Source organism: Martes martes (genome assembly GCF_963455335.1).
Source record: "Martes martes genome assembly, chromosome: 7".
Taxonomy (NCBI): Eukaryota; Metazoa; Chordata; class Mammalia; order Carnivora; family Mustelidae; genus Martes; species Martes martes.
The window spans coordinates 44,792,109-44,811,583 of record NC_137894.1 but is presented as its reverse complement, the minus strand read 5'-3'; the positions used below and the strand labels follow the sequence as shown (position 1 = coordinate 44,811,583).

Genomic DNA, 19,475 nt, shown 5'->3' with positions numbered 1-19,475 from the left:
TCAGATCGGGTGTTAACCTCAGGGTCGTCAGAGTCATGTGTTCCAGCCCCACATTGAGACCAGCATGGAGCCTACTTAAGAAGAAAAGAAAGTGTGGAGGACATGGTTCTTGCCTTCAAGAAGCTCTGAATCTAAATGGCAGGTTTAAAACAGCTATGAAGATGATGAACAAAAACATGGAAGGATGTAGCTATTATACTATGATACCGTTATTGCAATTATGCTATTATCATCCCACCTGTTGTACCAAATAGGCAGGTATTTCAAAAGCGAAGATTGAAGGAGAAATTTCCAAACCAAGGAAAAAGCAGAGACATAGGCATGAAGCAAAAAGAAAAGAAAAATAAGAATTTTTGAGGGAAGAGCTAAGTCTAAATAAAATAAGAGGTGGGGAGACAGTGTGATCTGAAGGAAGGAAATAGATTTGAGATATAACAAATGGGAAGTATATCTACAACTCTAGAATCTATAAAAGAAGTAATACAAATTTAAAAAAAAGAAGTAATACAAATAGCTAATCAACACATTTTTAGAATGTTCAGAATTACCAGCATACAACCAAAGCAAAGAAATGTGAATTAAAATTCTGATGAAATAAATACCATTTTTCATGTGTCAGAAGGGCAAATATTTTTTTAAAATGTTGAGAAAGGGATGAGGAAATTAGCATCTTGCTATCAGGTTATAGCTGACAAGTCAAAAAGTATGCATGATATAAGATACGGTTTGAAATACTGTCCAATTTCACTTCTAAAAGGCTGTGCCACTTTTCATTGAACATAAAAATAATTTTATTATTATAAAGGGAATTCATAACTGGAAAATAAAAATTAATGGGAAAAAATTAAAAATTCTTAAACCCATCACCCAAAAATAATTTTTTTCTTTTTATCTATGTATCAAGTATGTAATTGGTGAGAACAAATAATTATTTTGAAGTTAGTGGTAGAATTTCTTTTACAGAGAGAATAACCTTTGCTTAGGAAACTTCTATGATGGATTTCCCAGATCTTAAAAAGAAGGCTAAGGATTGGACCTTGTGGCAAGCATTACTGTGTTTACCAATATGTATTTGTGTGTGTGTTTGAGAGAGACAGTGGGGGAGCAGAGAGAAAGAAAGAGAAAGAGGGGGTGAGGGAAAGAGAGGGAAGGAAGGGAAGGAAGGAGGGAAGGAAGACAGACACCCATGCCATTTGCAGAACAGAAAGCAGAGAGTGAGATCCTTTCTTTTCAGTGCTATTCTGGAGCCAATACCATATCTCTGAACTCCATATTCAGTAACTTCATGTTGGTAACTTGAAATTGGCCACGATGGAAGTTTTTTCATTAAACTTTATTTTTTAGAGCAGTTTTAAGTTCATAGGAAAACTGAACAGAAGGTTTACACATTTCTCATACACTCTTTGCCCCCATACATCCATAGTTTCCCCCATGATCAACCATTCCTCACTTAAGTGGTACATTTGTTAAAATTAAGCAGCCTATACTGACACATCATTATCACGCAAAATCCATACTTTACATTAGGGATCACTCTTGGCATTGAGGCTGTACCATTTTAATAGTCCCATCCACAGTAAAAGAGCATCTCAATTTTTCTACATTCACAGATTATACAATATTTTATATATATGTATTTTTTATTTCAGCCAATTTAATGATGTATTATGTTTTAAAATTTGCATTTCCCTTTTATCTAGTTGAGCATTTTATATTTTTCTTCTTTTTTTAAAAAAATTTTATTTATTTGACAGAGAGAGAAAGGGAGAGAAGGAACACAAGCAGGGGGAGTGGGAGATAGAAAAGCAGGCCTCCCGCAGAGCAGAGAGCCAGATGCTGGGCTCCATTCCAGGACCCCAGGATCATGACCTGAGCTGAGGCAGACACTTAACAACTGAGCCACCCAGGCGCCCCTGGTTGAGCATTTTTTTTTTTTAAATGTCTATAGGCTACTTGCTTCACCTGTAAATCGTCCTTAACCTTTGCTCATTTTTCCACTGGATTGTTTTCTATGTTTCTTCTAATTTGCAGGAAGTCTTTATATTGATATTCCTCTTTTGACTTAAAAATGTTTACAATATTCTCTCAGTTTGGTAGAATTTTTTTTACTTTATTAAAAATATCTTGGGGCACCTGGGTGGCTCAGTTGGTTAAATGGCTGCCTTCAGCTCAGGTCATGATCTCAGGGTCCTGGGATTGAGCCCCAGGTCAGGCTCCCTGCTCAGGGCAAGTCTGCTTCTCCCTCTCCCTCTGCCTCTCCCTACAGCTTGTGCATGCTCTCTTTCTCAAATAAATAAATCTTAAAAAAAATAAAATTAATAAAATAACTTATCTTTTTTATTTCTGGGTTTTGTATCTTCCTTAGAAAGAGCTTTATTACACCAAGACTATATCTATATTCTCCTATATTTCTTTATTTCTTTCTAACCTTTTTATCTCTTCTACATTTAACTATTTAGTCAAACTTATTATCACAGTATGGTTTGAGCTAATGTAGATTTTTTCCAAGTTGGTGCCCAATAATCCCATCATATATTTAACCCTTTTCTTACTATTTCAAAATGCTACCTGGTTCGGGGGCACCCAGGTGGCTCAGTCAGTTAAGCGTTGACTCTTGATTTTGGCTTGGGTCATGATCTCAGGGTGGTGGGATGGAGCCCCATGTCAGGCTCCGTGTTCAGCAGGGAATTTGCCTGAGATTCTCTCCCTCTTCCTGTCCCTCTGCCCCTATCCTGACTTGTGCACATGCGTGCACTCTCTCTAATAAATAAATTTTTTTTTTTTTTTTTTAGAAAGGAGAAACGCTGTTTCAATTACTAATTTATACATGTGTGGACACAAGCACACATAATTCAAGATTGTTTCTAGATTCCTTTACATTTCATTGATCTTCTCCATGCCCAAACTGTATCTCAATGTTTTAAAAAGTTTATCAAACTACAGCAATTATCTAGAAGACAAGTTCCCCTCACTGTTCATTTTCAAAATTGTCTTAGCTACTCTTACAATGATTCCAAATGAATACATACGTATTTTTAAAGACTTATTTATTTATTTATTTATTTGACAGACAGAGATCACAAGTAGGCAGAGAGGCAGGCAGAGAGGCAGGCAGAGAGAGAGGAAGGGAAGCAGACTCCCTGCCAAGCAGAAAGCCCGATGCGGGGCTCCATCCCAGGACCCCGGGATCATGATCTGAGCCGAAGGCAGAGGCTTTCACCCACTGAGCCACCCAGGGGCCCTGCAAATGTATTCATTTTTTTATTCAAATGTATTTGAACCCAGGCGCCCTGCAAATGTATTCATTATTTTTAAAATCAACAAAAATAGAGGCGCCTGGGTGGCTCAGTCATTTAAGCATCTACCTTCGGTCAGGTCATGAAGCCGGGGTCCTGGGATTGAGCCCCATGTCGGGCTCCCTGCTCAGTAGGGGAATCTACTTCTCCCTCTCCTTCCATCCCTGCTCTTGCTCACGCTCGCTCTCTCTCTTCTCTCAAATAAATAAAATCTTTAAAAAAATAAAATAAAAATAAACAAATAACAGATCCATGACAGGGGGGAAAATCCTCTACAGTCAAAATGGCCCCTCCCAAACCCTTTCTGGTGCTGCCCACTTACCTGCTGTGATACTCTGCTAGTGGATTTTCATCCTCCACGATCTTCCTGCCTGCAAAGTCAATGGTGATTTTCTTAGAGAGCCGAGACATATGTCGAAATTCTCTCAGCTCTTCCTCTCGCTTTTGCAGAGTCTCCCGCTCAATTTTAGACAACCACTGGTTAGAATCACTGGCAAAGTAATCTGACTCATCATCAATGACTTGGGTCCTTCGAATGCTAAGGAGGTAAAAAACAGAACACATGTCAACTGGGTACCTGTTGACAAAACAGGGACTTGATATCCTGAGATTATTACCTCAAATATAAATGCCCAAAAAAGTTCCAAAATCAGGTCAAGCTCTGCTTATCCTTCTCCCATTTTTTTTTAAACTGGTCCAGCCATAACTGAGCTTCCACCAGGTTTTGCTACATCTGAATTCATGTCTTGGCAGCTTATTCAAGATCCTAGCCCCTCTACTACTGGGACCTAGTCTATTCTTGCTAGGCCCAACTGCTGCCCTTTCCCTTAGAAACTAAGGAGTGCTATCCTGGACTGTTTTTTTTTTTTTTTTTAAGATTTTATTTATTTATTTATTTGACAGACAGAGATCACAAGTAGGCAGAGAGGAAGGCCGGGGGGGGGGGGGCGGAAAGCAGGCTCCCTGCTGAGCAGAGAGCCCGATGTGGGGCTCGATCCCAGGACCCTGGGATCATGACCTGAGCCAAAGGCAGAGGCTTTAACCCACTGAGCCACCCAGGTGCCCCATATCCTGGACTGTTTAAGTCCTATGGCTTACTCTTTTATTTTTTTAATTTTATTTATTTATTTGACAGAGATCACAAGTAGGCGGGGGGGGCGGGAAGCAGACTCCCCGCTGAGCAGAGAGCCTGATGTGGGGCTCGATCCCAGGACCCTGAGATCATAACACGAGCCGAGGGCAGAGGCTTAACCCACTGAGCCACCCAGGCGCCCCCTTATGGCTTACTCTTAGGACATCCTACCACTCTACTACCATAAGCCAGTTTCTACCCCTTGCCCCCCAAAACCTATCTCCAGTCCCTCACTAAAATACTAAAACACTGGTCAAATTCTAAGATATGGCCTCAGGCCTATTCCTAAGATCATACTGACAAAGAAACTGAGAACCAGAAGGAATTTTGAAGACTCAACCCTCTCATTCTATAGATAATGAGCCTGGGGCTCAAAGAAGTTAAGTGACTACTCAAAATGAACAAACCCAGTCACAACTGACTTTGTGCATAATATACACAGTGACATAATACACACAGTGATGCCTATGATATACACAGGCATAGGGAAATACTGAATTTAGATTCATATATCGATTTCAATTTTTCAGGACACAGCTGGAATTATACAAGTTTTAAAGTAGACTGAGATGGGGAGGTTTCAGAGGGCTCAAGAGAAAACTGGTCCTACATGCGAACCTAAATAATGAAACTGGTACCCTGGAACACATGAGAAAAGGGGGCATTACCAGGGAGAGACCCTTTTCTAGTTTCCATTTACCTAGAAATGTACTCCATTGCCAATTCTATTTCTAATGATAAAATTTTATTGAGTAGGCACAGAAGTGATATTTAAAGGATTAAGAGTAAATATGAGTTAAAAACCTTTGCGATGGGGGCACCTGGCTGGCTCAGTGGGTTGAGCCTCTGCCTTCAGCTCAGGTCATGATATCAGGGCCCTGAGATCAAGTCCAGCATCAGGCTCTCTGCTCAGCAGGGAGCCTGCTCCGCCACCGCGCCCCCCTTCCCCCCCGCCCCAGCCTCTCGGCCTACTTGTGATCTCTATCAAATAAATAAATAAAATCTTGAAAAAAACACACAACAAAAAAAAACCTTTGTGATGGGCTTACTTAAGAAATAGCTTTCCAGGGCACCTGGGTGGCTCAGTGGGTTAAGCCTCTGCCTTTAGCTCAGGTCATGACCTCAGTGTCCTGGGATCGAGCCCCGCATCGGGCTCTCTGCTCAGCGGGGAGCCTGCTTCCCCCTCTCTTTCTGCCTGCCTCTCTGCCTACTTGTGATCTCTGTCTGTCAAATAAATAAATAAAATCTTTCAAAAAAAAAAATACCTTTCCAAGATACATCTCAGATTTACAGCAAATGGTTTGGAAGGAGGAAGCGTGTCTAACTAAAGGATTATAATGCCCGGAATAGACTCCCAGGTTAGGTACAATAAGTAAAAGATTCAGGGTTCTCCAAGGACCCTCATAGATTCTCACACAGCCATTTGAAAAATGAGTGTATAAGTCATATTTAAACAATTTTACCACTGGCTCTGAATACATACTTTGTTCAAAAGAAGAAAAACATGTAAGAAATAAAAAATAGAATTAACAAATCAATAAAACTGTCTCCTAAACAAAAGTTGATGGGCTAAATGGCAAACGTGTAGGAGTGTAAAAGCCAATTTAGGGACATTTTAATATAGTGATCATTAAGTCAGAAAACAAATTGAGCATCAAAGGGAAGGAAGGGTAAATCATGCCTTTCCATGATATTCCACTACCTACACTCTTCCAGAGGCAATTTCTTACAGCAGTCTACACAGGGTAAGCACTCTAACATATGCCGACTGGCTACAAGTGGAACAAGTGGGGAATTCTGTCAACCCAAATCAACTTTCTGGGGGTATACCAGCATCTGCCAAAAATTAAAAAAAATGTTACAGGGTAAGATCCTCTTGGTGGGAGCCTATCTCATTCAAACATAAATTCAAAAACAAGATGTAGGCCATGTTATGCAGCAGAACTCTTCTTTTGCTGTGAATCTTTCATACTCCACCCTAGAAAGGTACCAAGTGGCAGAATAAATGTTTTAATGGTCAGAATTTGTAGACCAGTTTATTGCTTAGGATTTGTTATTCAAACCATATCATACCTAGTTCTGTCAAATTCTAACAGTTTGTCTTTGTGCTTAATAGCCTTCTCCAGACCAGACTTAATTCGCAATTCTTGATGAGGAAGAAGGTCCTTGGTAGAGATGTCCACTTTTCCAGAATTCTCCGTCCCTGAAATTCAATAAGGAAACCAAACGGTGTCAGCCTATAATATAAATTAGTTGTACCACTGGGCAGCAAAGAACAAAGAATCAGAAGATCTGGCTCTGCTCCAGATGGCTGACAGTCTTAACTTCAATGAAAAACAAATACACAGGCCAAGCTTTACTTATCAAGCATCAAGCATGGCGTGACACCGAATCAGTTCTCAGTATATAATAGGATCTCTTTCTTCCCATATGGAAGTTTGGATCACTAAGGGTACCAAACTGTTACACAATATAAAAATGCATTATAAATGAAAAGCTGACTATAATCTTTAAACATACTTTCACATAGCAAAACTAAAAACTAAATAATGGAAGACAAGAGTAGAAATTGCAGGAAAGGGATAGAAATGAATGCTGAAAACTCATTAGTTGCTAAGCCACTTAATATATTACATTATTTAATTCTCCCAAGAACTCTGTAAGACAATTTATATTATGTTTACAGAAAAAGAAACTGAAGTTCAGAGACAATAATAAACTTATTGAGTCACTCAGGTAGAAATCAGAAGATGGAAACAAAATTTAAACTTAGGTCTAATGAGCCCAAATTTATTCCTTGGCCCATGTGTCATCTCCTGTGTGACAGCAAACCAAAAGTCTACATATCCCAGAAAAGAGAGCCATCAATTATGATAAAACTAAGACCTAAGATTTGTTAGGAAAATGAGGCTATATAAAAGACCTTTCTCTTTATTCAAACTCCAGGACTGTTCAAAGTCTTGTCAAAACCCTCTTTTAAGATTAGAGAGAGATTCTTGAGTTCTGAATATAAGAAAAACACTTAGAACTACCTTTTTTTATAATAATGACCTTAAAACAATCCTAACTGAAAAGGTATGGAGACATACTCAACTTCTTTAATAAAAATTTTTTAAAAAGATTTTATTTAGGAGAGGAGTCAAGATGGCAAAGGAGTAGCAGACTGAGATGATATCAGGTCGCAGGAGTTCAGTTAGATAGTTATCAAACCATTCTGAACACCTACAAATCCAACAGGAGATTGAAGAGAAGAAGAGCAGCAATTCTAGGAACAGAAAATCAACCACTTTCTGAAAGAAAATTTTTCTTACATTAAATTATTTTGGTATAGATAAAAAATACTTCTATTTATTCATTTGAGAGAGAGAGAAAGAGAGACATAGAGAGCACAAGAGCAGGGGGAGAGGCAGAGGGAGAGGGAGAAGCAGGCTCCCAGCTGAACCAGAAGCCCAACATGGGGCTCCATCCCAGAACACAGAGATCATGACCTGAGCCAAAGCAGACACCCAACTATCCGAGCCACCCAGGTACTCCTTCAAGAAAAAAATTTTAAGTATAGAGATAAAAATATTTGAAATATCAAAATTCAATAGTGACAGGTTTTAGTCACTATACAGTTACAGATTGGTATATTTTGGCAAAGTAACATGGCAAATACATTTTAAGTGTCAAAAATGATCATATTAGGGGCGCCTGGGTGACTCAGTGGTTTAAGCCTCTGCCTTCGCCTCAGGTCATGATCTCAGGGTCCTGGGATGGAGCCCCCGCATCGGGCTCTCTGCTCAGCAGGGATCCTGCTTCCCCCTCTCTCTCTGCCTGCCTCTCTGCCTACTTGTGATCTCTCTCTGTCAAATAAATAAATAAAATCTTCTAAAAAAATGATCATATTAAAGACAAATACCATATGATTTCACTAATATGTGGTATCTAAAAAAGAAAACAAACAAAAGCAGAAACAGACCCATAAGTACAGAGAAAAACTGGTGATTGCCAGAGGGGAGGGAGTGGGGAGATGGGCAAAAATGGATGAAGGGGAGTGGGAGGTACAGGCTTCCAGGTATGGAATGATTTAAGTCATAGGGATAAAAGCTACAGGATAGGGAATATAGTCAATAGTGGTTTTGTTTTTATTTTTTTTAAAGATTCTATTTATTTGACAGAGAGAACATGAGTGGGATGAGGGACAGATGAGGAAGCAGACTCCCTGCCGAGCATGGAGCCCAATGCAGGACTCAATCCCAGAAGTCTGGGATCATGACCTAAGCCAAAGGCACACGCCCAAACAACTAAGATACCAGGGGCCCCTAGTCAATGGTAAATATTTTAATAGCATCATATGGTGACAGATGGTAGTAACTATACTAGTGGTGAGCACCTCATAACACACACAACTGTCAGTCACTATGTTGTATACCCGAAACATTACAATGCATGTCAATTATACTTCTATTTTTAAAATCATATTCTTAAAAAATTCTTTAAAAAATTTTTTTAAAGATTTTATTTATGTATTTGACACACAGAGATCACAAGTAGGCAGGGAAGTAGAGAGGAGGAAGCAGGCTCCCTGCTAAGCAGAGAGCCCGATGCGGGGCTAGATCCCAGGACCCTGGGATCATGACCTGAGCCGAAGGCAGAGGCTTTAAACCACTGAGCCACCCAGGTGCCCCTTAAAATTGTTTTTAAATTTTAATTTTTAAAAATTTTTTTAAGAGAGTGAGAGTGTTTGCGTCAAATAAATAAAATCTTTTAAAAAAAGAAACAAATTATAAACTACTAAAAAAGGAAAACATAAAATTCTATATACATTATGATCACTACTTTATAATACCAATCAATCTATCTTTATTTTTTAAAAAAGGGGAACCTGAGTGGCTCAGTCAGTAAAGTGATTGACTCTTGATTTCAGCTCAGGTCATGATCTCAGGGTACTGGGATTAAGCCCCACGTTGGGTTTCATGCTCAAGGGGGAGTCTGCTTGAGATTCTCTCTCCCTCTCCCTCTCACTGTCCTCCCCACCCCCAGCTTGTGTGTGTGAGCTCTCTCTAAAATAAGTAAATCTTTAAAAAAAAATAAATAAACTAAAGCAAAAACAAAAACTGCATAGATGTAAATTTAAAAATAAAATCTTGGGGCGCCTAGGTGGTTCAGTCAGTTAAGCACCTGTCTTCCACTGTAGTCATGATCTCAGGGTTCTGGGATCAAGCTCCACATGCAGCGTCTCCCTCTTCCTCTGCCCCTTTCTTTCTTTCTCCTGCTCTTTCTTTCTCAAATAAATAAAATCTCTAAAACAAATAAGTATGTAAAATTTTACAAAATTTTTAAAAAAAAATCTTTTTTTAAAAGTTTTTAAGTAATCTCTACACCCAACATGGGGCTCAAACTCACAACCCTGAGGTCAAGAGTCGCATGCTCCACCAAATGAATGAGCCAGATGCCCAGTCCTGAACTATTTTTATTATGTGTTTTACAACTATAGAAGACTTAGAAAAGAGCTGGGGGGAAAAAAAGTAGACTTCTGTATAACTTTCAGTCAGCTTCCCTTAATGTTAATACCTTATCTTACATAACCATAGTATAATTATCCAAAGAAATTAACTTTAGTACAATACTATTAACTAAATTGCAGTCTTTATTTGGATGCCAACATTTTTGCCATTAACTTTATTTTCTGCTCTGGGATCAAATTCAGAATCCCACATTGCAGTTAGCTGTCATGTCTCCTCAGTGTCCTCTAATTTGTGATAATTCTTCAGCCTTTCCTGGTTTTTCATGACCTTGCAAATCTCCTATTTTTAAACTTTTCATCCAACAATTTTAGTATCCATTAGTGGATCTTGCCCATGGCAATTACTACTACTGTGGTATTCTAAATGGTGATTTTCTATAACCCTCATTCATTCATGGTAATAATTGGAATTCTTCTATAATAAAGAGCTGTCTCTTCTCTCCCATTTATTAACTTATTTATTTAATTCAAGACATTAATTTTATTCTTTGGGTTATAACCCAACATTATTAATAGTAGTTTTTTGCTCAATGTTAGGTGGTTTTAATAACTTTAAAAAAATGATTGTAGAATAAATGAGTGAATAAACTCCATCTTGCATACCAGGATACAAGAAAGAAACAATCAGATACAACAACATGTATCCACCACCACCATGATCCAATGGAAAGATTGCTGCCTACCTGACATTAACTTCTTCAGCAGTTTCTGGCTCTTATTAGAGTCACGCTGTAAAATATCCTGTTCTTCACGAGTACATACCTATAAAGTAATAAGAACAAGACACATGACCCTAGTTACATTAATTTTGTTTGCTTGACATCCTAAAATGTAACCTCAAATTACACATTAGATATGGCAATAAAATAATGAGACTGTTGCTGGTTTTTTAATCCAAACACACCAGAAATATACATATCCAAATGAGTTTGCCCTTGTCTCTTTCCATTTCTCCCTTCTTTTATGAACAACAGAAAAAACTTATCTCACTGGAAGTGCCCCTGAATGATTTGTTTAAAAAAGGAAAAAAAATCTAACCTACTTTCAAAGGACAAAGATTTGCTATCACTGAGAATGTTGGGAAAAAACATGTAAGACTTTTTTTTAAAAGACTTCCAGTTCTAACCATAAAATCCAAGTCTTATGAAAGAAGATAAGTGGATGTCTTATTAAAAAGAAACAGAAAGAGGTGCCTGGGTGGCTCAGTTGTTAAGCGTGCCCTCAGCTCAGGTCACGATCCCAGAGTACTGGGATCGAACGCTGCATTGGGCGGGCTCCCTGCTTGGAGGGAAGCCTGCTTCTCCCTCTCCCACTTCCCTCGCTTGTGTTCCCTCTCTGGCTATATCTCTCTCTGTCAAATAAATAAATAAAATCTTTTTTTTTTTAAGATTTTATTTATTTATTTGACAGACAGAGATCACAAGTAGGCAGAGAGGCAGGCAGAGAGAGAGAGGAGGAAGCAGGCTCCCTGCTGAGCAGAGAGCCCGATGTGGGGCTCGATCCCAGGACCCTGGGATCATGACCTGAGCCGAAGGCAGAGGCTTTAACCCACTGAGCCATCCAGGCACCCCTAAATAAAATCTTTTAAAAAAAGAAAGAAAGAAAGAACCAGAAAAAGCAAATTAAGTGCTACCAGTGAAAACTAGTCTAATTTTTACAGTTTTATAATATATATATCTCATTTCTTTGTCTTTGAATATTACCTACTTATAAAATAATGAATATATTAAGCAAAGAAAAAGTTCTGTTTATTATAAAATCACTGCAACTATAAGAAGGGAGGCAAAAAAGGAGTTACTTAAAAACAATTTCATACTGAATTTATAAAGCTGCAAGACTTCAAGCCCAATTTGCTTTACATTGCTCCATGTCTTGAATTGAAGGATGCAAGGGATCTAGCGGAAAACATTGAAACTGGCTGTAAGTTGCCTCAGTTGCACATGAGGTTTCTGCCAGCAGCTATAGGACATTTCTCTAGAGAAAACCCCATATAAGGAGATATTTACTGCTGTTTTATGAATTTTTGTTTTTGTTTTATGAATATTTTTGATGGAAGACACTACATTTTTTAGGCGATCCACTATCAGCTTATTTTTTGAGTATACTGAACAATTAAAGGACCCATCAGAGAAGAAAAAACAAAGCAATATAAAATGGATGTTGTCACCGACATCTAAAGCCACTGCTTCTGCCAGCCTCCTCAACTGGCGGAATAAGTTTTCTAGACAACTCATTAGGGTGTTTGTAAGACAGTTACTACTGCCACATTCCTGAGGTCATTCTCTCAGACAATGAAGGTGAAAAGGAGGTATCCTGGAAACAGAAGCTATAATAACCTGAGAATTATGTTACAGTACAAGACTTGGAGTCAACAATGTATATACTCAAAACTCTTCTCACTAATAGGCCTCAGTACTAAAACATAAACTTGGGTTTTTGACTAATTAAGTTCCTGCTACTAGAGTTTACTGGACATTGGAGGGAAAAATTTTCCTAAGAAAAAGAGAAATTACTAGGGATGTGAATGTCCCTACATAGTCAACCAAAGGAGAGTAAAATAAAATATAAAAGAAACAATTTACCAGAGTACCGCAGAAAAAGCAGGGGCCAGAGCCCTCCTGTTCACAGACGATGCGCCCACAGATCAGACAGTTATTGATCAGCTTGTGCTTCTGGCCCAGGCAATCACATGGATGGCGACCAGGGATCAGGACTGCAAGCCTGTCCTGTCCCTCTTTTGTGTATAAACTGACAAACTTTGTCTTCTTCTTTAAGGAGTTGCTGTTCTCTTGTGCCTAATTGTACAAAGATATCAGAAATAACATCAAATAATTAATGGTAATCTGAACAATCAAGAAGAGAAAAACCTCAGTTCAGTTCAATGACAACTTATACACTGCCTAGGAACCATGACAGAAGGAAAGCAATGGGAGAAATACAAATTAAGGGTTATCATCAAGGGTCTGAATAAAGGTTAGATCCTAGGAAAACTAGCTGATATACCTTGCCTTTTCTGCCAGTAGCTTTCAATCCTCTATTACAGCTGGTGGAAGGCAAATGTAGCAGTAAAAGCTATTTATGTGGCATATTTAAGCATAGCTAAAGTGGAGATCACAAGAAACAAAAATGCCCTTCAAAATAGATAAATCTCAAATATCTTTTTTTTTTTTAAAAGATTTTATTTATTTATTTGACAGAGAGAGATCACAAGCAGGTAGAGAGGCAGGCAGAGAGAGAGGAGGAAGCAGGCTCCCTGCTGAGCAGAGAGCCGGATGCGGGGCTCGATCCCAGGATCCTGAGACCATGACCAGAGCCAAAGGCAGAGGCTTAACCTGCTGAGCCACCCAGGCGCCCCTCAAGTATCTTTAAATATGATCAATAAAATAAGAAAAATCAGGCACCTGGGTGGCTCAGTGGGTTAAGCCTCTACTTTCGGCTCAGGTCATGATCCCAGGGTCCTGGGATGGAGTCCCGCTTCAGGCTCTCTGCTCAGCAAGGACTCTGCTCCCCCTACCACTGCCTGTCTCTCTGCCTACTTGTGATCTTTCCCTCTCTGTCAAATAAATAAATAAAATCTTTAAAAAAATAAAATAAAATAAGAAAAATCAAGAAAGGGGTATGTGGGTGGCTCAGCTGGTTAAGCATCTGACTTTTGATTTCAGCTTAGGTCATGATCTCAGAAAGTGAGATGGAGCCCCGAGCTGGGCTCATTGCACAGCACGGAGTCTGCTTGAGATTCTCTCTCTCCCTTTTCCCTTTGCCCCTTCCCTTGCTCATACTCTTACTCTCTCTCTCTCTAAATAAATAAATCTTTTTAAAAAATCAAGAAAAAAATTAGCTCCATAAGAAAAAGATGACACAATAGAAAAATGGGCAAAAGATCTAAACAGGAACTTCATAAAAGAAAATATCCAACTGGTAACAAGACACATGAAAGATGCTTAATGACTTTGCTACTCATCATGGTAATGCAAAATAAAAACCAAACTGCAATACCAACCAGAATGGCTAAATTGAAAAAGACAGAAAATACAAAGTGCTGGCAAGGATACAGGAAGAACAATTAAAGCTTTCATACACTGTTGGAGAGTATACCCTGCTACCTACTAAAGCTGAACATACGTATAGCATGTGATCCAGCAATTCAGTTTTCAGATATATGCACAACAGAAATGTGCAAAAATGTTCACCAAAGACATGTACAAGAATGTTCATTGCAGGGGCACCTGGGTGGCTCAGTGGGTTAAAGCCTCTGCCTTCGGCTCGGGTCATGATCTCAGGGTCCTGGGATCGAGCCCCGCATTGGGCTCTCTGCTCAGCAGGGAGCCTGCTTCCTCCTCTCTCTCTGCCTGCCTCTCTGCCTACTTGTGATCTCTATCTGTCAAATAAATAAATAAAAATCTTTAAAAAAAAAAAAAAAAGAATGTTCATTGCAGCACTAGAATTTAAAACTATCCAAATGTTCAACAGATTGATGTATTCACTTAACAGAATCCTCTGTAGGAATGAGAATGAAAAAGTAAAGCTATATAAAACAATATGGATAATTCTTTTTTTTTTTTAAAGATTTTATTTATTTACTTGAGAGAGGGAGAGTGAGAGAGAGAGCATGAGAGGGCAGAGGGTCAGAGGGAGAAGTAGACTCCCACTCTTGGGGCTCCCTCCTCGGACTCCAGGATCATGACCTGAGCTGAAGGCAGCTGCTTATCCAACTAAGCCATCCAGGCGCCCAATATGGACAATTCTTATAAACCATTTAATTCAAAGAAGCCAGACACTAAAGAGTACAAACTATTTAGCTCCATTTACACAAAATTCATGAGTAGGCAAAACTAACCCATGGTGTTGAAAGTCAGGAAAGTGTTTTCCCTTGGGAGGGATGTCATTTCTGGGGCAAAATGGGGGTCCTCTAGAGGAATGGTAATATTTTGATTCTGGATATAGAGGAATGGTCAGTTTGTGAAAATACATCTGTTCACTTCTGTATATGTGTTATAAAATAAAAAGTTTAAAAAGAGAACTATATTTATCAGCCTCTGTCTTAGTCCATTCAAGCTGCTATAATAAAATATCACAGACTGAGTAGCTTATAAACAATAGAAATTTATTTCTCACAGTTTTAAAGGCTGGAAGTCTAAGATCAGAGTACCAGCATGGTTGGTGACCCTCTTATAGGTCAAAGGAATGATTTCTTCTAGATCATTGTATCATGACACAATAAAAGGGACTAGGGAGCTCTGTGGGATCTCTTTTACAATACTAATCGCAGGAACGCCCGGATGGCTCAATTGGTTAAGCATCTGCCTTCAGTTCAGGTCATGATCTCAGGGCCCTGGGATTGAGTCTTGCTCAGTGGGGAGCCTGCTTCTCCCTCTGCCTGCTGCTCCCCCTGCTTGTGCTCTCTCTCTCTCTGGCAAATAAATTTTTAAAAAATATTTTAAAAAAAAGAATACTAATCCCATTCATGAGGGCTACACGTTCATGACATAAGAACGTCCTAAAGGCCCCACTTCCTAATATAATCACACTAGCATTTAACATATAAATTTGGATGGGAAGGGGCGTCTGAGTGGCTCAGTGGATTAAGCCTCTGCCTTCGGCTCGGGTCATGATCCCAGGGTCCTGGGATGAAGCCCCACATCAGGCTCTCTGTTCGGCGGGGGGCCTGCTTCCCCCACTCTCTCTGCCTGCTGCTCTGCCTACTTGTGATTTCTCTCTCTGTCAGATAAATAAATAAATAAAATCTTTAAAAAAAAATTTTGGGAGTGGGAGGACATAAATATCCAGACACATAATTGTATAGATGCCTCTTGCTTTCCCTTTTCAGAGAAGAAAAATCTTTTTTTTTTTTTTTAAGATTTTATTTATTTGTCAGAGGAAGAGACAGAAAGAGCACAAGTTGGGGGAGTGGCAGGCAGAGGCAGGCAGAGGCAGGCAGAGGCAGGCAGAAGCTGGCTCTCTGCTGCAGAGAGCCTGATGTGGGACTTGATCCCAGGACTAGGATCATGACCTGAGCCAAAGGCAGATGCTTAACCAACTGAGCCACCCAGGCATCCCCAGAGAGGAAAAATCTTAAGAGTTCTAATGGATGGGAAAATTACTACAAGGAAGAGAAAAATTCTTTACTAAGTATAAAGAAAGGTGACATGCCCTAATGTCCAAAGCCAAGAATTGAGATATAGAGATAATTTAAGTCAATCTAGGTAAAAATTAAAATCTAAGAAAGTGCTAAAGATTTTATCCAATCTAGCACACTGCCATTTTTTCAAACTAGTCAATTATATCTTTGGCTGTCAGTGATGGTGGTGAGGAGACTAAAATCTCTGAACAGAAATTTGTACTTGACTCTCATTAAATTATCCAGTAACATTAAAATAAGGTATTTAAAGGCTGTGCTTTGGTGAGTTCTCATATACATACAGGATATGAGTGTACATTGAGAAATACATTAGAGAAGGAAAGAATAAGACAAGCAAGAAAATTCATAGCATATTACCACACTGCTTAAAACCATTTACTGGCTTCCCACTGTGCTGAGAATAGAAATCCAAGCTACTTATAATGCCCTATAAAGCTTTAGATGTGGCCTCCAGGTGCTCTCCAATCTCATGTACATATCACTCTTGCTCTGTTCACTATGTGCCAGCCACACAGGCTTCTGTTAGTTCCCAGAACACCTGTCTCCACTTCCCCTTTGCACTTGTCAATCCCTCCATCTGAACTGTTCCTAGCCCATCTCTTTATATACTGGTTCCTTCTCAGTGTTCAGTTCTTAGCTATAATTTCACTTTCTCAGAGAGGCTTTCCCTGAATGTCCCATATAAAGTAGCTTCCTTCCTACCAACTACTGCCTATCACACTGCCCTTTGTACTTTTTTCATGGCAGTTTTCACTATCTATAATTACTTTTAAAAACTGGCTTTTTAAAAAAGATTTTATTCAAAAACAAAGATTTTATTCATTTGACATAGAGGGAGAGAGCTAGCACAAGCAGAGGGAGAAGCAGGATCCCCGCCGAGCAGGGAGCCCAACACAGGGCTCAACCACAGGATTCCATGATCATGACCTGAGGAGAAGGCAGACACTCAACCAACTGAGCCACCCAGGCGCCCCACTTGGCGTGCATTTCTGATTACTTTCCTATGTTAGATTTTTGAATCAAACTAGTAAGTCAAAAGGATATGAACATTTCTATGGTTCTTGATATATGGTGCCAAACTGTCCCCCAGAAAACTAAAACCAATCTATGGGGCGTCTGGGTGGCTCAATCATTAAGCGACTGCTTATTTTATTCTGCTTGATAAAAGGCTTAAATTTCTATTATTTTCCCTTTAACTTATTATTTTGCAAATACTTTTCCACATTTTTTTTGCATTGTCATCACACTCAAAGTTTTTTGGTCAGCTCTCTTCCATCTTAGCATAATTAACTATTCCCTTTTATTGGGATATTTAGTTTGTCAAATTTCCTTGATTATAAATATTTCTGCTTACCTCACAGGGCTACTTTGAGAGTCATGAAAAAATACATAAAAACCTTAAAAACTAGGGGCACCTGGGTGGCTCAGTGGGTTAAGCCTCTGCCTTCGGCTGGGGTCATGATCTCGGGGTCCTGGGATCGAGCCCCGCATCCAGCCCTCTGCTCAGCGGGGAGCCTGCTTCCCCCTCTCTCTCTGCCTGCTTCTCTGCCTGCTTGTGATCTCTGTCTGTCAAATAAATAAATAAAATCTTAAAAAAAAAAAAAAACTTAGGACGCCTGGGTGGCTCAGTTGGTTGGGCAGCTGCCTTCGGCTCGGGTCATGGTCCCGGCGTCCTAGGATCGAGTCCCGCATCGGGCTCCTTGCTTGGCAGGGAGCCTGTTTCTCCCTCTGCCTCTGACTATGCTCGCTCACTCTCTCTCCCCCTCTCTCTCTGACAAATAAATAAATAAAATCTTAAAAAAAATAAAAATAAATAAAAAAAATTAAAAAATTTAAAAAAAAAACAACTTTAAAAACTAAATGATAGGGCGCCTGGGTGGCTCAGTGGGTTAAGCCGCTGCCTTCGGCTCGGGTCATGATCTCAGGGTCCTGGGATCGAGTCCCATATCGGGCTCTCTGCTCAGCAGGAAGCCTGCTTCCCTCCCTCTCTCTCTTTGCCTGCCTCTCTGCTTACTTGTGATCTCTCTCTGTCAAATAAATAAAATAAATCTTTAAAAAAAAAAACAAAAAAAAAAAACTAAATGATAATGGTGGTGGCAGTAAGAGATGGTACAAAGTAGGAACACTCTTAAATAACAGAACTGTTTGTTCTTTTAGTAAACAAACACACATACACACACACACACACATAATGTTGAAGTTGAAGCCCTGGTGACCTTCATTAAATATTTTCCATTTAGGGGCACCTGGGTGGCTCAGCTGGGTAAGCATCTGCCTCCAGCTCAGGTCATGGTCTCCAGGTCCCAGGATCTAGCCCCACCCACACAAGGCTCCTTGCTCTTCGGGGAGTCTGCTTATCTCTCTCCCTCTGCCCCCTTTCCTTTTCTTGTGCACGCTCTCTCTCTCTCAAATAAATAAATAAAATCTTTTAAAAAGTTAATAAATAAATATTTTCCATTTATATATATCTTTCTTAGAAGTATCATTTCTAACCAAGGTGTCCTTATAATAACTATTTAATCAGGCTGCCAAAATATCTACCATATAGAAAGTAATATATCATCATCACTTTCTCTCCATAAAATTCATGCATTTGTTGAAGAATTGTCACTCTAGATCAATTTGTACACTTTGCTCTCTGAAATGTATCAGTCACCTCTCCTTTTTCATAGAACTAGAAAAAGATTCATTCAAGCACTCACCTTGGCCAAATCAAAAGGTGTTTTGACCTCCCTGGTTGTGTCAGGTTCAGCAAATGCAGGAACTTCCTGTCTATTTCTTCCCTTCCGCCTGCTCCTCTTTAGCTGGTCTCCTGATTTCTGACCATCTGACATTTCTTTAAAGAAAAAAAAAAAAAAAAAAAAATATATATATATATATATATATATATATATCACACACACATATATGCACATAGGTTGATAATAGCAGGATTCATTGGTAAACTAGTAGCTAATAAAGAGAAGACGACACTTAATATTTAAAGTGAAGATATGGGGGGCGCCTGGGTGGCTCAGTGGGTTAAAGCCGCTGCCTTCAGCTCAGGTCATGATCCCGGCGTCCTGGGATCGAGCCCCGCATCGGGCTCTCTGCTCAGCAGGGAGCCTGCTTCCTCCCTTCTCTCTCTGCCTGCTTCTCTGCCTACTTGTGATCTGTCTGTCAAATAAAAAAATAAATAAATAAATAAATAAATAAATAAATAAAGTGAAGATATGGGGCAACTTGGTAGCTCAGTCCGTTAAGTGGCTGCCTTCCGCTCAAGTCATGATTCCAGGGTCCTGGGATTGAGCCCCGCATTGGGCTCCATGCTTGACAGAGAGCCTGCTTGTCCCTCTCTCTCTGCCTGCTGCTCTGCCTACTTGTGCTCTCTATCTCTCTGTCAAACAAATACATAAAATC

General features: G+C 39.5%; 1 protein-coding gene across 4 annotated transcripts in view; it reads right to left on the bottom strand.

The window, feature by feature from the left end:
- TRIP4 (thyroid hormone receptor interactor 4) overlaps positions 1–19,475 on the bottom strand; it is a 62,534-nt gene that overhangs the window by 38,062 nt on the left and 4,997 nt on the right. For 3 of the 4 annotated variants that reach the window (XM_080809108.1, XM_080809105.1, XM_080809106.1), the window contains exons 3-7: positions 18,779–18,912; positions 12,520–12,732; positions 10,621–10,699; positions 6,502–6,631; positions 3,619–3,834 (exon numbers count right to left, since the gene is read on the bottom strand). In XM_080809108.1, the coding sequence (XP_080665234.1) occupies positions 3,619–3,834; positions 6,502–6,631; positions 10,621–10,699; positions 12,520–12,732; positions 18,779–18,912 (772 nt within the window). The remainder of the gene's footprint in view (positions 1–3,618; positions 3,835–6,501; positions 6,632–10,620; positions 10,700–12,519; positions 12,733–18,778; positions 18,913–19,475) is intronic. The other variant, XM_080809107.1, reaches the window with a different exon arrangement.